We start from the raw sequence: 19,485 nt of genomic DNA on the forward strand, positions 1-19,485 counted from the left end.
GTATCACTATGGAAGTAGATTGCCCCATCTTCCTTCTGAGGAGTGGCTGGTGGGTTTGAACCGCCAGCCTTCTGGTTAGCAGTCAAGTGCCTTTAGCCACTATGCTACCAGAGCTCCTTTGTTGGATATATCACTGCCAAATATTATAATCTGTATAAAAATTACAATATTTGAAATTTCCCCAGCTGCTGGGAAGCTAAGAACCATTTGTGTTTGTGGCACTGTTACACTGAAACATTTCAAAGTCACCTGTTTTGCTGTAACAAACTTGAGAGGGTGCTTGGGTGTCCCTGGAGATTCTCTCACTCTACTGACCTGCGCTGTTTTGGAATTGACAGTGACTTGACAATGAACTACTGCAGAAATCCTGATGCTGATGAGAGACCTTGGTGTTTCACCACTGACCCAAGTGTCCGATGGGAGTACTGTAATCTAAACAAATGTCCAGAGACAGGAGGAAGTGTCTCAAACTCCTCTGCTGTGTCCCAAGTTCCAAGTGTTGAGGCTTCTTCTGATACAGGTAAATGTCCATGGCCAGACATCTTCTATCACATGGGCGTAGGGATGCAAAGAAATGGAAAAGCTTACTGACACAGAAGGTGTAAAAGCTGCACGGTAACTCAAGTTGGTTGGGGACAGGCTGTGTGAGAGGAAGACTGGGCACTTCCTCTCTTTGGGAGCCATCACTGCTACTGCTGGTGTAAGGCAGGTAGGCAGTTCCTTTAGGACTTGAAACAACCTGGTTTTGAGGGATCAAATGTTGAGCCTGGGTGGATGAAGACGTTGATAGTGATGGCACTGGCAGAATGGATAATTTAAGAAAAGCAAAACTCTCTGCCATATTTGTGGAGGGAAAGAAGTGATGAATTTGGGTTGGAATATTTTGACTTAGAAGGCCTTTTATGTCGGCAAAGTGGATTTGTAACTACGAGGGGTTATCCAGACTGAATGTAAGAATTTGCTTGTCACCTGAGGTGGAAGGCAAAAAGTAACCAGGACTTCCTCTCTGCATCAAGGCCCTTGGTTCATACCTCAAAGCACTTAGCACCTGGCCCTGCAGTTGGGAGGCAGCTATCAAGTGCTCTGCAACGGTTTAGGTGGAGAGGTCAGACAGGGGCCAATTCTCTGTCTGTCCCAGAATGACAGTGCCGGTGGTCTCATGACCTTTCTAATAACTTTTGGGTAACACACAATTGTCCAAATAGCAATGATTAAAGATGAGAACTTGGTTTGAAGTCGAGGCCTCTCCTGTCCCCCTGTACACTTGCTGATGTTGACTCTTCTTCCCCAGTGCTCCCTGGGAAAGGGCAGATGCACCTCTGCTTCCTCTTCTCTGGTGAGACTGGGGAGGCTGAGCGCCCCACCTAGGTGTCCCTGGTACATGTTCCTTGTACCTGGCATGGTCTCTCAAATGCATGTCCACATCCAGTGCATGGCTATCTCATACACCCTGATCCTGGTCACACACACTGCCACCTGTTGTAGAGAGGCTAGCTGCCCAGCTTTTGCTCGGATTTTACAAGTGGCTATAAGAACACTGGTCCACTGGGCACCTACAAAGGACACACAGAACATTCTCTGAGGGGGTCCATGGGAGCCCCATCCCTAGGCTTGAGATGAAGGACAAACCTCTGGGGACAAGAAGAGCCCAAGTCACCTTTTTCACCTTACTCATCTCAGAGGGTGGGCCCTTACAGCATGGCTGTAGCCAAAATAAGACTTGTTATAAAATCCTTTTAATCTGCACCTATTTTCTCTATCTTTGATGAGAGTGAGGTGTTTAAGAGTCATGGGATGGCTTATAGTAGCGTCTATGTGGCACTGATCCTCACAGATGCTCTTTTTATCAGTGTCCCAGTAGATGATGTCCTATTTTATCATAATGTCCCAGCAGAAATTTCCATTCTAATATCCTGCTAAATTTGTGATTATTTTCAAGTCAATAACCTTTTTTTGGGGGGGAACTTTTAAAAATAAGCAGGATCCATTGTGACCGTCACATTGAGTGTTCTGAAGGACTTGATCACTGAGCCTGTCTTCTTGGAAAAACCCAAAGTCACTGCAAATATTTATTCATCATCTCTCTGGTGGATGGAATACTTCATGAGCCCCTCCTGTTGTTCCTACAGATTGCATGTTTGGGAATGGCAAAGGGTATCGGGGCAAGAAGGCCACTACTGTCACTGGCACTCCATGCCAGGGGTGGGCTGCCCAGGAGCCCCACAGGCACAGCATTTTCACTCCAGACACGAATCCCCAGGCAGGTCTGGAGAAAAACGTAAGTCACTTAGTTTGGGGTTCTCTTTCTGCTGACCAATCTGTGCAAACAGAACTGGTCTTGTGTGACAGAAATCAGCCAGGACTGCTGTTTGGTGGCTGGAGGGAGGCAAAAAAATAAGCGAGATTTCAGGGGACTCTGCCTGAAATATAAGTGGTGCCAGCTTGGAGAGTGCAACAAACATGGCGGGCAAACCTCCACAGTTGCCATTGGTTCCTTGGCCTCTTCTTTGCCTTTGGGACTTTTTCCACACGCTTCTATTACTGGGTACTAGTTCTATTTCTAGTTTGTCCTCTAGGTTCTGGTGGTTAAAAATGCCCTTAATGACATTTTAGTTGGATTCTTCTAGAACACTTATTATGAGGCCATCAGGACTCTATACAGTAGGTTTCTTCCAGGCTCACTCACTTCCTGGGATGGTTTTCTCTGGGGATTTGTAGAGAGAAGAAAGGAAGACACTGCCATTCTGTGGCTTGGCTCATGGAATGTACACAGTCTATGGAAATAAACCTTTCTGAACCAAGAGGCAAACAGCTTCACCAGGTAGAATGTTGCTGCAGTAGAGGAGGGGTAAGACTGGTCAGCAGCATCCTACTGTCCTCTGCTGCTGGGAGCCTCTGTGATCTCCACAATTCAGAGTCCTGATGGGAGAAGGGCACTTTATATATCTTCTACCTCAGGACTCCGTTGGGGCTACCACTCTCTCTTCAGTGGTAGCCTCATCCTTTGAGCTTCTCTGGCATAAAAGGGACATGACCAATGGTACAGCTGGAATTCAGAGGCTTTACAACCATCCCCAAAGTCACTCTGCCAAGCCTCCTCCTCAAAAAAGGCACACATTTCATCTGTAAGGACAGAAGTAAAATGACTGTGCCTTGGAGCACCCTCCCTCGTGTGGCCCCAGTGTGAGCGAGATCACCTACTTCTGCCTTTTTCTCAGTACTGTCGCAACCCAGATGGAGATGTCAACGGTCCTTGGTGCTACACAATGAACCCAAAGAAGCTTTATGACTACTGTGATGTCCCTCTGTGTGGTAGGTTGCTTTCTTTTTTGTAAGGAACCCAAACTAAACCTATTGTCACTGAGTCAATTCCAACTCATAGCAACACTATAGGACTGAATAGAACTGCCCCATAGGGTTTCCACAGCTGTAATCTTTTGGTAGCATAGTGGCTAAAGCACTTGACTGCTAACCAGAAGGCTGGCGGTTCAAACCCACCAGCCATTCCTCAGAAGGAAGGTTGGGCAATCCTACTTCAGTAGTGATACTGCCTCGGAAACCCAAGGAGGGGTCACTACGAGTCAGGGCCGACTGGAGGGCACATAACGACAACAACAACAATCTTTTCAGAAGCAAATTGCTTCATCTTTCTCCCTCCCAGGGAGTGGCCGGTGGGTTTGAACTCTGACCTTTGAATTAGCAGCCAAGTGCTTGATCACTTAACCGAGGAGGGCTCCCTCACTACTTCTCAAATACAGGTAGCAATTACCTGTTTAATATGCAAACAAAGGACTTTTGAGCTGAGAACTTCCTGAGAGGATATGGCTGCCCAGTGAGTCCCAGAAGCCTCTTTACCTGAGCTCTCTTTGTTATGGGCATCTTGAACCTGCCCTACTCTTGGCCCCACTTGTTAGGGAATCCCCCTCCCTTCAATAAATATAAAATCCTCCAAAGAGCAAGCTTAAAGGTGATCTGGTCAGCCTTGGGGTGGCCCTATTGGACTCTTCAATGTCTAGCCTGGGATGCATGAAAAACACATTCAAATGTAGTCACCTTCTGAGCACCCAAGAAATAAGAAAGGACAACCGCAGGCAACAGTGACACCTATAGCGTATGTTGTAAGCCTTGAAGTTGTCAACGAAAAGTTAGGCAGAGCCCCTGATTTCCTTTACACTGACTACTCATTAGTCATCTACTGGCTGCATCCCTTAGAGGTGCTTGCCTGGCTTCTTCTTTGCTCTGAGACTCTTCTAGGGAGTGGAAGGCTTGCGCCAGGAAAGAGGAGATTACATTAGTTCTTAAAAGACTGGGGTAACAAATCAGATTAGGATCTGAAAAAGTAAGCCACTTTTATTTGGAATCTGTGTTTCTTCTGTTGACCACTCTTCACAACAAATTTGTCATGGGCTACAGAAAAAGACTGGAATGCTCTTTTGTGTGGTCTGATTGCATATGGCGGTGTCTGCCTTGTAGAGCGACCTAGAGTTGGAAGAAAGGCATATAGGTTGCAAAAGCACTTAAGATCAGCGTCGGCACATTACAGTAGGGGCGGTGTGGTGGAGTGGTGAAAGCATGGGAGCCATACTGCAAGGTGTGCACTTGGGCCATTCCTGGGTGAGCAGGCAAGAGGAAGGAGAGGTAAGGGTGAAATGAAAGATCCAACTTGGCTGCTGTAATTGTCAGATTGCTTTGCGCTCTCTTCACTTAGCATGAGTTTACAGATGACTCTTTCCCTAGGGGATGCTTTTAGACGTTCTGAGAAAGCTCTCTTGGTGCCCCTCCCCTCCACCTATAAGTCCCTTAGGCGGTTGCTGCCTCTTCTTTGGCTGCTCACTCATGGTTTTCAGCTTCTGCACTCTCTAGTGCCCCCACTGCCTTGTACTGCTCAGCTTCTCTATCCATGACATGCTGCCTGTTGGCATGACTGCCTTGAAGTTGAGCCTTAAGTTGAGTTCCTGCTATAGCTCCACACTGTGCCTGGGACTCAGTAACGTCCCTCATAGAATACTCTGCCACCACATGCTACCTTAGCTTCATCAAGCCTGGGGATCCCCCTTCTGCAGGAAACAGACCTCCAGCTCTCCAACGGGTCTGACTGAAACCCCTGTCACAAAGTTTGTGGTTAGCCAAACATGCCATCATCATGGTGGTAGTGGTAAGCCTCCAGTCCACTAGAAACTCTCCCTGAAGATATCCTCTTCCCTATTTGTTTTCTTTCTCCAATCTTGAAGAACATGATGTTTCTGCATCTTCAATGAGATTGAGGAGACAAAAATTGTAGAACTAGGGCTTTCAACCAGTTCATTCTGGTTCAACACCCTGCTGAGAATTTGCATTTCCACCCCAGATACACTGAATCAGAATCTACAGCATGAGATCACCAGGTGATTCTTGTGTGTACATGCCCATAAATATATGTAAGAATCACCTGGGTATCTACAATAATCACCTAGGGATTTTGTTAAATGTGGATTCTAATTCAGTGCATCTGGAGTGAAAATGCAAATTCTCAGCAGTGGGTCGGACTGGAATGAATTGGTTAGAAGCCCTGCATAGAACAGGCTATCTCCTTTGGACTGTCCTCAGGGCTGTTGGTCTTAATCCTCTTCTGAGCACTTTTGGAGTCTCAATTGAACCATCCAATTCAACATCCTTCTATATTCTGACCCACTAGAATGTGCAGATTAAAAACAGGACCCTAGTTATTTCCCTTTCCCCCATCAGTGCTTAAAGCAGTGTCTGGCCTATAGTAGAGACTGAATCTTTGAATCAACATTTGCTGAATGAGTGAATAAATGAGTGGAACAGGAAATCACAGGTCTCCCAGGTCAGTGCTTGAAAGGGCAGCTGTTGGAGGTTAAGAACATTTTCTTGTGTGCTCAAGTGTGATTTTTCCTGATTTTATTTGGGTTGTTTTAGAATAAGACATCTTTTTAAGATATGACTTTTGTCTATTTATGATGTTGGCATTTTTTCTCTTTCCTTTTTAAGGTTTTATTGTTCAGTGCCTGAGAGATGTTGGATTTATTTTTATTTTCCAACATTTTATTATGGTTTGGGTGAAAGTTTACAGAGCAAATTAGTTTCCCATTCAACAAGTGATACACATTTTGTTTCATGATGTTAGCTGCAATCCCCTCAATGTAACAGCACTCTTCCCAGTTCCTTCCTTGGTTCCTTGTTCCCATTTGCCCAGCTTTCCTGACCCTTCTTGTTTTCTGAACTTTGTTTTTGGGCAAATACTGCCCTTTCAGTCTTGAAAAGTTAACTATTCTGAGAAGCATACTCCTCACAGGGTGTTTTTGTTCACTTTAGAGGCCCATTGTTGGGCCGCCATCACTCATCTGTCAGTCTGTTGTACTGTGGTGGCTTGCATGTAACTGTGATGCTGTAAGCTATGCCACTAGTATTTCCAATACCAGCACAGTCAACCATGGTGGACTGGTTTCAGCGGAACTTCCAGACTAAGATACACTGGGAAGTAGGACCTAGTGGTCTACTTCTAGAAAAAAAATTGGCTAGTAAAAACCTTATGAATAGCAGCAACATTGATACAGTGCTGGAAGATGAGCCTCTCAGGTTGGAAAGCACTCAAAATATGACTGGGAAAGAGCTGCCTCCTCAAAGTAGAGTCCACCTTAATGATATGGATGGAATAAAGCTTTCAAGACCTTCATTTGCTGCTGTGGTGCAACTCAAAATGAGAAGAAACAGCCACAAACATCCATTAATAATTGTAACATGGAGTGTATGAAGTATGAGTCCAGGAAAATTAGAAGTCATCAAAAATGAACCAGAACGCATAAAGATTAATATCCTAGGCACTAGTGAGTTGAAAGGACTAGGATTGGATGTTTTGAATCAGATAATCATATAGTCTACTATGAACGAAAAGCAAACGCACTGCCATCCATCGAGTTGGATCTGACTCATAGTGACCCCTTCTTGGGTTTCCAAGGTGGTATTGCTATGGAAGTAGATTGCCCTATCTTCCTTCTGAGGAGTGGCTGATGGGTTTGAACCGCCAGCCTTCTGGTTAGCAGTCAAATGCCTTAGGCACTATGCTACCAGAGCTCCTGCTCTACTATGAAGGGAATGACAAATTAAAAAGCAATGGCATGACATTCATCATCAAAAAGAACATTTCAGTATCTACCCTGGAGTTCAACATAGTTAGTGATAGGATAATTTTCATATGCCTACAAAGAAGACCAGTTAATAATGACTATTATTCAAATTTACAAATCAACAACTAATGCTAAAGATGAAGAAACTGAAGATTTTTACCAACTTCTGCAGTCTGAAATGGATCACACACACAATTAAGAAGCACTGATAATTACTGGTGAATGGACTGTAAAAGTTGGAAATGAAGGATCAGTAGTTGGAAAATATGGTCTGAGTAACAGAAACAATGCCAGAGAACATGATAGAATTTTGCAAGACCAATGACCTATTCATTGGAAATACCTTTTTTTCACAGCATTAATGGTGATATACATGTGGACCTCACTGGATGGAATATCTAGGAATCCAATCAATTACATCTGTGGAAAGAAACAATGGAAAAGCTCAGTGTCATCAGTCAGAACAAGACCAGCGGCCAACAGCAGAACACATCATTAATTGCTCATATGCAAGTTCAAATTGAAGCTGAAGAAAATGAAAATTAGTCCATGAAAGCCAAAGTGCAACCTTGAGTATATTCCACCTGGATAAGACCATCTCAAGAATACATTTGATACTAGTTCAATAGATTGAACACTAATGACCAGAGAAGTTGTAGGATAACATCAAAGACATCATACAAGAATGAAGCAAAAGTTCATTAAAATGACAGGGAAGAAAAAAAAGACCAAAATTGATGTCTGAAGAGACTCTGAACCTTGCTCTTGAACACAGAATAGCTAAAGTGAATGGAAGATATAAAGGCAATGAGCTGAACAGAAAATTTCAAAGAGTAGCTTGAGAAGACAAAGTAAAGTATTAAAATGAAATATGTAAGGACTTGGAGTTAGAAAACCAAAAAGAAAGAAAGAACTGAAAAAAAATTTCCAGCCTTGAGTTGCAATACTGAAGGATTCTCTGGGCAAGATATTGAACAATGCAGGAAACATCAAAAGAACATAGAATGAATACACTGTCATTGTACCAAAAAGAACTGGTTGATGTTCAACCATTTCAGAAGGTAGGATACGATCAAGAACTGATGGTACTGAAGGAAGTCCAAGCTTCCCTGAAGGCATCGGTGAAGAACAATGCTCCAGGAATTTATGGAGTACTGATCAAGATGTTCAGCAAACAGATGCAACACTGAAAGTATTCACTCTTCTTTGCCAAGAATTTTGGAAGATAGCTACCTAGCCAACCAAGTGGAACAGATCCATATATATGCCTGTTCCAAAGAAAGGAGATCAACAGAATGCAGAAATTATTGGACAATATCATATGCAAGTAAAATTTTGCTGAAGATAATTAAAAAACTGTTGAAGTACCTTGACAGAGAACTGCCAGAAATTCAAGCCAGATTCAGAAGACGACATAGAACAAGAGATATCATTGCTGATGTAAGATGGATCTTGCCTAAAAGCAGAGAATACCAGAAAGATGTTTTCCTGTGTTTTGGCTATGCAAAGGCATTTGAATGTGTAGATCCTAACAAATTATGGATAACATTGAGAAGAATGGGAATTCCAGAACACTTAACTGTGCTCATGTGGAAGTAGTACACAGACGAAGAGGCAGTCATCTGAACAGAACTAGGGGATACTTTGTCATTTAAAATCAGGAAAGGTGTGCATCCGGGCTGTATCCTTTTACCATACTTATTCAATTTGTACATTGAGCAAATAATGCAAGAACCTGGACTAGATGAAGAAGAATATGGCATCAGGATTGGAGGAAGACTCATTAACAACCTGTGATATGCAGATAACACAACCTTGCTTGCTGAAAGCAGAGGACTTTAAGCACTTACTGATGAAATATGACTACAGCCCTCAGTATGGATTACACCGCAACAAAGAAAAAAACAAAAACAAAAAACCCCACAACTGAACCAATAAGCAGCATCATGACAGATGGAGAAAAGATTGAAGTTGTCAAGGATTCCATTTTACTCAGATCCACAATCAGTGCTCTGGAAGCAGCAGTGAAGCAATCAAATGATGCATCACATGGAGCAAGTCTGCTGGCAATGACCTCCTTAAAGTGTTAGAGAGCAAAGATGTCACTGTGAGGACTAAGCTTTGCCTGACCCAAGCCATGGTATTTTCAATTGCCTCATATGCATGTGAAAGCTGGATAATGAATCAGGAAGACTGAAGAAGAGTTGATGCCTTTGAATTATGGTGTTGGCAAAGAATACTGAGTCTTTGATTTTTTTCATTCCTCTTTGCTATGGGTGGTAAGAGACCAATTAGATGGCTGCTCGCAAGCTTTTAAAACCCTAGTTACCACTCACTAAAGTAGAATATAGGGCATTGTCTTTATGGACTATGTTTTGCTAATTTACTAGGTGTATACTGAGGCTATGGTCTAAAGTCTTCAAACCCTGTGACTCAGTCTCTTAAAGAGTTTGGTTATGGCTAAGAAGTCTGCATAACTTTGCCCCCTGTACACTCTACTATGTATCTGGGTGTTTTGTGCAGCACATACAAATACATATGTAGAAATATCCTCTGCCAAACTTCATATGTTTGTATATATATATATGTTCGTGGGTGTACACCCATATACCATCTCACACTTCTGCAGCTTACATATCTACCTATGTATGCACTCATAAATTATCGTTTGTTATTCATGTTATTGCAGGATTGTGTATGTAGCAGTATTTACTGATGTTGCCTTTTACTCTTACATACATACCAACCAGTGTCTTCCTTTGACTTGGTCATGCTGCTCTGACCTCCCCCTTACTGTGTATGGCCTCTCCCTTCACCCAAGTTAATACATGTTCACTATTAGTGATTTTCCCTCCTTCCCTCTCCTACCCTTCGTAACCATTAAAGAATGTTTCTTTCTCTGAGTAAACCTTTCCTTGATTTTTTTTTTTTTAAATCATAGTGGTCTCATACAATATCTATCCTTTTGTGACCAACTTACTTCACTCAGCATAATGTCCTCTAGGTTCATCCATGTTGTGAGATGTTTCATAGATCCATCATTATTCTTACTCTTTAATGTTGCATTACTTGGTTCTACAATCAACACGAATGGAAGCAACAGTCAAGATATCAGACAATGTATCGCATTGGGTAAATCTGCTGCAAAAGACCTCTTTCAAGTAATGAGGAGCAAAGATGTCTCCTTGAAGACTATAACCCAAGCCATAGTATTTTCAATCACCTCTTATACACATGAAAGCTGGACAATGAATAAGAAAGACCAAAGAGTTGATGCTTTTGATTTGTGGTGTTGGAGAAGAATAGTAAGAGTACCACAGTCTGGTAAAATGACTACATATCTGTCCTGGAAGAAGTGCAGCTGGAAAGCTCCTTGGAAGTGAGAATGGCCAGACTTTGTCTCATCTAATTTGGTCATGTTGTCTGAAGGAACCAGTCCCTGGAGAAGGATATCATGCTTGGTAAAGTGGAGGGTCAATGAAAAAGAGCAAAGCCCTCAACAAGATGGATTGATAAGTGGCTGCAATGATGGACTCAGGTATAGCAAGGATCATGAGGCTGGCACAGGACCAGGTTGTGTTTCATTCTGCTGTGCACAGGGCTGCTATGAGTTGGAGATGACTTGACGGCACCTAACAACAACATTGCATAGTATTCCATTGTGTGTCTGTACTACAGTTTGCTTATTTATTCATCTGCTGATGGGAATTTAGATTGTTTCCATCTTTTAGCTATGAGAATAATGCTGAGATGAACATGGGTGTGCATGAATCTATTCATGTCTAGCTCTTCTTTCTCTACTATATATATATATATATGTGTGTGTGTGTGTGTGTGTGTATATGTATATATATATATATATATATATGTATGTATATATATATACACACACATACATGTAAAATCTTCTCTATTTGATAGTTGGCAGCAGTTATGCACTCACCATCTGTCTCCTGGTGGGTATGATAGAGAATGAGAGTGGCTGCACACATCTCTGTTAGCAGTTTGTGAAGAGCAATTAAGGTGAGTCAGGCTCTTATTAGGAGCTCTGGTACTCTAGTGCCTAAGGCACTTACTGCTAACCAGAAGGCTGGCGGTTCAAACCCACCAGCCATCCTCGGAAGGAAGGTTGGGCAATCTACTTCCATAGTGATACCGCCTCAGAAACCCAAGGAGGGGTCGCTATGAGTTGCGTCCGACTTGACAGCACATAACAACAACAACAACAATAAACTCTTATTGGTGGTCATGTATTGTTGGCCAGTTGGTTGAGAAGGAAGTGGTGGTTCTCACTGAGTAAGGGGAGCTGCAGAAGGTGTGAGTGCACTTGGGTCATATGGACACAGTTGCTGTCTCCCACTCAGACAAAAACAACAATCGAAAAACCACCCAAAAAGTAAAAGCAAGAAGACAAAAAATACACACCGCATAAACACAGGAACAATCACCACAAAGAAGGGGGCAGGGAGCCAGGAAAGGCAATAAATGAGGGAATAGAAAAACACACACACAAATAAATCCCCTAATATCTGGGGGGGGGGAGGGAATAAGAGAAAAGAGACAGAGTAAAATAAAAAATGAAGAAAAAAAATGGGAAAGATGCAAATAAGAAAAACAAGGGGTGGGGAGAACCATAAGAAAGTAAAAAGTGGAAACCAGAAAAAAGGAAGAGAGAAAAGGCCAAAAACTGGAAGCAGGGAAGAAAGAATAAAAATAAAAAGGAAGAAAAAAAATCTGGGGGGAGGGGCAGGGCAGGGCACCTAGGCTGGTCAGAGCACACAGACTGGGATGGAATTCCTGCCAGCTCTGAAGGTGGGTGGGGGTGAGGTATAGCTGCACCTTCATCTACCAAGAGGGTGTGGGATATGAGTAACAAGGGGAATAGCACACCTTTCCTGTCCTCAGTGTCTAGTATGTCCTTGTTGTCCCAGGCAAGTGGAGTCTATCCTTAGGTCCTTGGAAGTTGAGAGAATGATGTTGCTTTAAATATCCAAAACGGTCAAACCGCTTGTAAACATTCAAAATGGCTGTGCCTTCCAGACAGCCAAAAGTCCAGAGCTCAGTTTGTCTTCCTCTTTGCTATTTCTCTTTTTATTTACCAGCCACCAGTGTAGTTCTCCATGCAGCCCTTAGCAAGCAGGGCTGATTTTCGGGTTAATTCTTAGGTCCTAACACCACTTGGAAATATCCAAACTTTCTGCGCCACCAGGATCACTGACAATCCACAGCTGTTTGTCTCCTTTTTTCATGCAGGTTCTTCTACTAGTTGGAGTTTAGTCCACTTCTGTATCCTTCCTTTCAAAGCTCAGGGCTCCAGGATTATCTTCTGTATCTGTGTCAATTGGTTCCTCTTTTCTTTGTTGAAGAGGGTCTGTGTCTGCCTATTCCGCCATCTTACTGGAACTCTGAGTTAGTTTTTTGTATATGGTGTGAGGTATAGATCCTATTTCATTTTTTTTGCAAACTGATATCCAGTTTTGCCAGTCCCGTTTGTTAAACAGACCATTTCTTCCCCATTCAATGGAATCATACCTTTTGCCAAAGATCAGCTGTCCATAGGTGGATGGATTACTTTTGGGTTCTCAATTCTGTTCTACTGGTCTATGTCCCAGTGGCCTGTTATTGTATCAGTACCAGGCTGTTTTGATTACTGTGGCTCTATAGTATGTTCTGAGATTAGGAAGTATGAGGCCTCCTATTTTGTTCTTCTTCCAAAGTGTTTTGCTTATCCGAGGTCTCTTTCCTTTCCACTCAAAGTTGTGATTAGTTATTCCATCTCTTTAAAGAATGTTGATGGAATCTGGATTGGGATTGCATTTTACCTATATATTAGTTTGGGTTGTATTGACATTTTCACAATGTTAAGTTTTCCTACCCATGAGCATGTTATGTTCTTTGGATTTTATTTATTTAAGTGAGAAATACTCTATCATTTTTCTTAAAATCTCCAAACTTTCACACTGCTTAAATTCACAATGAAACCTCATCTTTAAAATGAAAAAGAACCATTAATTAGCTTTTTAAGTTAAACATGAATTTCTTAGGCAGTCCAGAGGATATAAAGGAGAAAAAGCAACATTTCAATTTAGGCCAGTCATCCTTGCTACATACAATCACACGTACACACATACACTCACACACATGTACACACAAAGTCACATTAAAAACTATCCTTAGTGCCTTTCAGTGGGCATGCCGACTATGGCTTCCAGTAAACTTCACGTAGTTTAGATGATGATGATGATGAGGGGAATGATAGAGTGTTCAAGACATAGCATGTAGACTTGGAATAACAATTTTTTTCCAATCAAGTTCATCTCAGAAAACATCTCATTGTAATTTCTATTTATACCAATTTATTTTGTCACTTCCCCAACAAAATAACAACAAAATAGTTATATTTTCCTGAAAGGAGAGGATTGTGTGATGTCTACTACCACTTTTAAACTTAGAGAAAAATTTCCAAAAGAAATTTTCTATTTAGTTGCGAGTTACTTATGTTTTACTATTTAGTTGGGCTTTGGGATGCCTAAAACCAGTGCTTTGGCTGTGAGACGTTAATGGATCCTGAATTAACTGACAGTTATGACCTTTGGTTCTGTCAAATGTGACTTTCCCTTGCTTTGTGTCACAGCATCCTCCTCATATGACTGTGGAAAGCCCAAGGTGGAACCGAAGAAGTGTCCTGGAAGGATTGTAGGTGGGTGTGTGGCCAATCCCCATTCTTGGCCCTGGCAAATCAGTCTCAGAACAAGGTAAGACCGTTTCCAGAAACCATTTATACCAGACTTCCATACAAGTCCCATACAACTCTTACATCCACACTAAATCTGGACATTTCAGATGTCAGTACGTGGGTTCGAACTGCCCACCTTTTGGTTAGCAGCCAAGCATTCAACCACTGTGCCACCAGGGCTCCTCTTCTATCACAGACACACGCTTTTATTTTCTTTTACACTTTTGTGAGTTGTTGAATTCGACAACTGCCTCTATATTCTCCTCAGGAGGAAACAAACACTACAAAAATAAATTATAATTTATTTATAATAAATTTATTCACTATAATTTATTTATAATAAAAATAAATTATTATTATTATTCTAGGCTTTCTACTTTGAAAATTTCCAGAACTGGAATCTTTTCCTTGATCTCAGCTACTGTTATCAAAATCGGAATATGTAGCAATCTACACCACATTCCAATCGTGCTGCAAAAGTCTTGAAGCTGCTTTGAGGGTCCACACATATAGAAACCTACTGCTTCCTTGTAAAAGGAAAATAAAGGAATAGTTTCAGAAACGTGATGGAGAGGGACAAGACAAAATGATCTATAGTCTATCACAGATAAAAACGAACAATCAAACCCGTGGTCCTCTAGTCAATTCTGACTCATAGTGACCCTGTAAGATAGAGTAGAACTGCCCCATAGCATTTCCAAGACCGTAATGTGTTACAGAAGCAGACTGCCACATCTTTCTTCTGTGGAGCAGCGAGTGGGTTCAAACTGCCCACCTTTTGGTTAGCAGCCAAGAACTTAGCCACTGTGCCACCAGTGCTCCTTTTCTGTCACAGATACATACTCTTACTTTCTTTTGCACTTTTGTGGGTTGTCGAATTCAGTTCAGATGGTGACCACCCATTCACCAACCCACCTCCCCCACTAGGGGCTAATTCCTAAGCCCCATCATTGAAGAATGACTAGTTTGATTCAATGGAACCCAGGACAGTTTGGGTTATCGTCTCAGTGGAATGCTGCTTTAATGAGCTCAGTTTTCTTGAGGATCTCACACAGCACCATACCAAGCAGGCTTATCTGCTCGCTAGCGTGGCTCCCTGCTTCTCCTTGTCCTCCGCTAGAACCTGGCTTCGTGCGCGTGTGAAATGCAATCTGTCAGCTCGCCTACTTTATGTGTCCAATGTGCTTCTCTTTACCTTATCATGAAGCGGCTTCCTGGTCTGTACACAAAACCTTCATCTTTCACGTACTAACCAACTGTTCTCTCCCAAACTGCACCATGAGCTATTCCCTGATGGACGCATCCATACACCTACTCTCTTGTGCTTACAATTTCCATTCCTTTCTTTTACAGTCTGGGTCAGAGTGGCTTGCAACATTTACACCAAGTCACCACTTCCTTAAGCAGTCCTATAAAGTCAATGATTTAGGGGCATCCCCCCAAAAGTAAGCTGTCTCAGGCCAAATCCCCACACTCCCAGGACTCCCTGCTACTCAAGATCCCCTGGGCTCCCTGAAGATGGCCCCATCAGACCTTTCATGGATCTTGTCAAAAAGAAATCAGAGAGGCCTCCAGGGAAGCTGCTTGACTAGTCACTTTTCTCACTTAGTCAGAAAGCCAGTCTGAATACTGGTCCAGGGATGATACTGAAAGCCATTTTGTTCTCCTGGGAACAGGATGACCCTGAGCATCCCCAAGTCATCTCTCAGAGCTGTGTGAGTGGGCCCTCTGGAAAACTCCAGTACTGAAACACAGCTCAACATCACTGTTATCCTGATGATGGGGTGCCAGTCTTTTCTGAGTGGGCATGTCAACATTATCAGAATCGAGTGAGCAACTCTTTGTGGCTCACTGTACAGTGGCACGGAATAAACTACCATATTTGGACTGAAATCCCAACATCTTTCTCTTCTAGGTTTAGAAAGCACTTCTGTGGAGGCACCTTAATATCCCCGGAGTGGGTGCTGACTGCTGCCCACTGCTTGCAGAGGTTTGTGTAGGGCATAACTGATGGCAAGGCTTGTCTTAAGGACTTCCTTCCTCCTTCCCTCTTTTCTTCCTTCTATTCTTATTTTCCTTGTTCCTTCCTTCCTCTTTTTCTTTCCTTCCATTTCTTCTCTCCACCATGATATACTGAATACCTACTACAGTCAAGGCACTTCTAGTCTAGTCAGAGAAATGCAGTTTTACAATCTGGTGAGAGCAATGCAGTGCTCTACACAGAAAAAGAAAGGGCTACAAGGGGCCACAAGGATTCAAGGCAGGCAGAGAGAACATCAAGCAAGAGCATCTCATAGAGATGGTGGTTGGTGACCTGAACCTCGAGAGGGCCATGTTAGTGGACATACTGAACATGAGGAGTGGGGAGAAAGCCAGTCTGAATTCAGGGGGCGCACAAAGGTGCAAGAGCACAGTGGGAAGGTAATTTCATCTGCAGCACAGGACTAAGGGGAGTAGTGGGACATAAAGCAAGAAATCTATCCACCCATCCAACAGCATTTAATGCGAACCTACTTTGTGCCAAGCCCTGTTGCAGGGGAGGGAGCAATGACCCAACAAAGATGCTCCCTGCAAGGAGCTAATACGCTAGTGGGAGACAGTCGATAAACTTGTAAGCTAATTAGTGAGGTAATGAAGTGCTACAGAGAAAGCGCACTGGAGCGACTGGTAGGGGTGAGCAGGGGTGGAGGGCCACAGTGGGGCAGCCTAGAAGGGCCTCCCCAGGAAGGAGGCATCTGAATTGAGGCTGGCTGATGAAAGGATCCAGCCCAGAAGACCTGGGATAGGATGTTCCGGGCAAAAGGTATTGCAAGTCGAAAGTCCTTGGGATGGGACCAACTGAGTGAATGTGATGCTGGGAGCAGGCAGCCCTGGCCACAACACAGGGCTTGGATTTTATTCTAGCTCATGGTAAGTCACTGAAGGGATGAGGAAAGGGAAAGGTAAAATCTGATTTATCTTTTTTTCATGACTTTTTTTTTATTGCGGTAGATATATATAACATGAAATTTATCATTTTAACCACTCTTAAGTGTCCAACTGAGCAATGTTAATTACATTCCCCACGCTGTACAACCATCACCACCATCAATCTCCAAAACATTTCATCACCCCAGACAGAAGCTCTGCACCCCTCAAGCATTACTTCCCATTCCCTACCCAGACCCCTTGTAACCTCTAGCCAACTTTCTGTCTCTACGGATTTGCCTATTCTAGAGAGTTCCCGTAAATGGAATCATACAACATGTGTTCCTTTCATCTGATGTACATTTTAAAATCGATTTCTCTAGCTCTCATGTATAGGGTGGGTTGCCGGGGAGAGCAGAAGCAGAGAGGCCAGCTGACATGTGAAGAAGCTGGAGTGGGAAGACACTGGAGGCAGAAATACCAGGGCAGGGCAACCGAGTGCATAGGAGATGAGAGGGGAAGGGAGGGTTTCCAGTGAGCAAGCGAAGACAACCTTCAGGTGCACCTGTAGGTCCAGATGGGCCAGGGATAGAGTCGCTCACTGTGACAGGCTGTGGTCACCAGGAAGCATCCTGAAATGGGTGCCTGCCCTTGTACTGACTTCGGTGTTGGCTTCAGTCTTCTCTGTGGGAAGCAGTAATGAGACCCTCACTTAGCAGCCAACTTGAGATGAATCATGAGTCTGTTTCTGGCCACTCAGAAGTCCCCGAGGCTGGGTTGCAAGTGTCTATGAGAGAAGATGTGATCCTATGGCACAGAAGGGGTTCCTGTCAAGGGCCATATTTCCCCCCATAACTTTACCATCTGTTCTAGGTCCCCCAGGCCATCATCATACAAGGTTGTTCTGGGCGCGCACGAAGAAGTGAATCTTGAAACACACGTTCAAGTAATCGACGTTTCCAGGATGTTCTTGGAGCCCACACGAGCAGACATTGCCTTGCTGAAGCTAGACAGGTAGGATCCTACTCATGGCTTCACCCCAAGATGAGTGAAACCATTTCTTTCATGACCGAGAGGCATCATGATTGAGTGTGGCAAGTGGGATTCTGTGGAGAGAGGCCTGGGTTCCAAGTCAGAAAACCCAGACTCCAGCCCGATACTGCCTCATACTAGCTGACTTTGAATAAACCTCTGGAACCCAGTTTCCTCACATATAAAAAGAGTGAGTTTTTGAAATATGAGGTACAATTTAGACTGAAAACTCTCTCACTTCATGGTCATCAATCAGCTAATACACATTCATGATCAGAAAATTACTCAATTATTATAGGTTGACAAGTCTCCTCTCAACATACCATTATGTTTGGGGGAGTTAGATGACATGTACTTCAAAGCACTTGAGAAACCACAAATTTTCATTACCTTCCTTGGTTTTACTCTGGCTTTTGAAATGCTGTTTTATTAAACCTGACAAAGTGACAGCTTTGCTTATGTTAATGTTTTAAGCAGATGTCAATGGACAGCTAAATAAACAGGTGGTATCTTGAGAACAGGCACACACATTTAGAACAGGCAGCAAGGACCGCAGAGGGCATCAGCTGTGTCTGATACATTCCTGATGTCAGTGTAATGATGTGGGCTGGGACGAGCTGGGCCTGGACAGCACAAGGCCAGTGGCTGGAGCTCAGAGAACCTCTCTGTGTCTGATCCACAAACACTTGGCGACTCTCCTGGGTCAGTAAACTGAGGGTTAGAACGCTGCCCAACACAGTGCTGGAAACCGAGCCTCCTAGGCTGGAAGGCACGCACAGTGGCTGCAACATCGGACTTGAGCAGACCAACAGACCTGAAGACGGCACAGGACTGGGCAGGGTTTTGTGTTGTGTGTGGAGTTGCCAGGAGTTGCAGCCCACTCCACAGCAACTAATGATAGCAACAAACTGAGGGATGACTGTCTGGGCTGTTTAGATATTCTAGGCGGGAAAAGGGGTCTGAAAAAGCAGTAGAGTCTCTTTATGTTCCTCAGTCTCCCTCCTGTTCAATTTCATCTTTTGTTATGATTCTGTTCAAATTTTCTACTTCAGTCTATGTTAGTTCAGGTGACTAGTATGTTTAGAAATTTGTCCATTTCTTCTAGGTTTTCAAATATACTGGAGTACAGTTCTTCACAGTATTGTTATCCTTTTTGTTTCAGTTGGTTCTGTTGTGAAATTTAATCCACTTAATTTCTTATTTGTGTTATCTGCATCTTCTCCTACTTTTCCTTTGTTAGATTTGCCAGTTGTTTGCTGAATTTATGAATCCTGCCCAAGAACCAACTTCTAGTCTTGTTGATTCTATTGCCTTTGTTTTATTCATTTATGCTGTAATCTTTATTATTTCCTTTCTTCTGGTAATTATAGGCTTTTTTGCTGCTCTTTTTCTAATTGTTGGAGTTGTTGGATTAAGGTTTTGACTTTGGTTCTTTCTTCTTTTTCGATGTGTGTGCTACTGCTATCAATAAACCCCCTGGGCACTGCTTTTGCTGCACCCCAAAAGTTTTGGTAGCTTGTTTTCCATCTTGTTTGATTCAAGGAATTAAAAAAAAAAATTATTATCCAGTAGTTTTTACCCACTAAACCCGCTGCCACTGAGTCAATTTTGACTCATAGTCACCCCCATTGCATTTCCAAGTAAATCTTTATGGAGATAGATTGCCTGCCTCATGTTCCTCCC

The 19,485-nt window shown here is 43.0% G+C and overlaps 1 protein-coding gene across 1 annotated transcript in view; it reads left to right on the plus strand.

Annotated features, from left to right (window-relative positions):
- Positions 1-19,485, plus strand: part of PLG (plasminogen) — a 61,911-nt gene that overhangs the window by 32,168 nt on the left and 10,258 nt on the right. Inside the window, exons 11-16 of the mRNA XM_007945261.1 lie at positions 339-520; positions 2,130-2,278; positions 3,219-3,312; positions 13,762-13,882; positions 15,779-15,853; positions 17,644-17,784. Of these exons, the coding sequence (XP_007943452.1) occupies positions 339-520; positions 2,130-2,278; positions 3,219-3,312; positions 13,762-13,882; positions 15,779-15,853; positions 17,644-17,784 (762 nt within the window). The remainder of the gene's footprint in view (positions 1-338; positions 521-2,129; positions 2,279-3,218; positions 3,313-13,761; positions 13,883-15,778; positions 15,854-17,643; positions 17,785-19,485) is intronic.

This window comes from Orycteropus afer, unplaced genomic scaffold (genome assembly GCF_000298275.1).
Source record: "Orycteropus afer afer isolate SDZICR_OR568_19922 unplaced genomic scaffold, OryAfe1.0 scaffold00135, whole genome shotgun sequence".
Classification (NCBI taxonomy): domain Eukaryota; kingdom Metazoa; phylum Chordata; class Mammalia; order Tubulidentata; family Orycteropodidae; genus Orycteropus; species Orycteropus afer.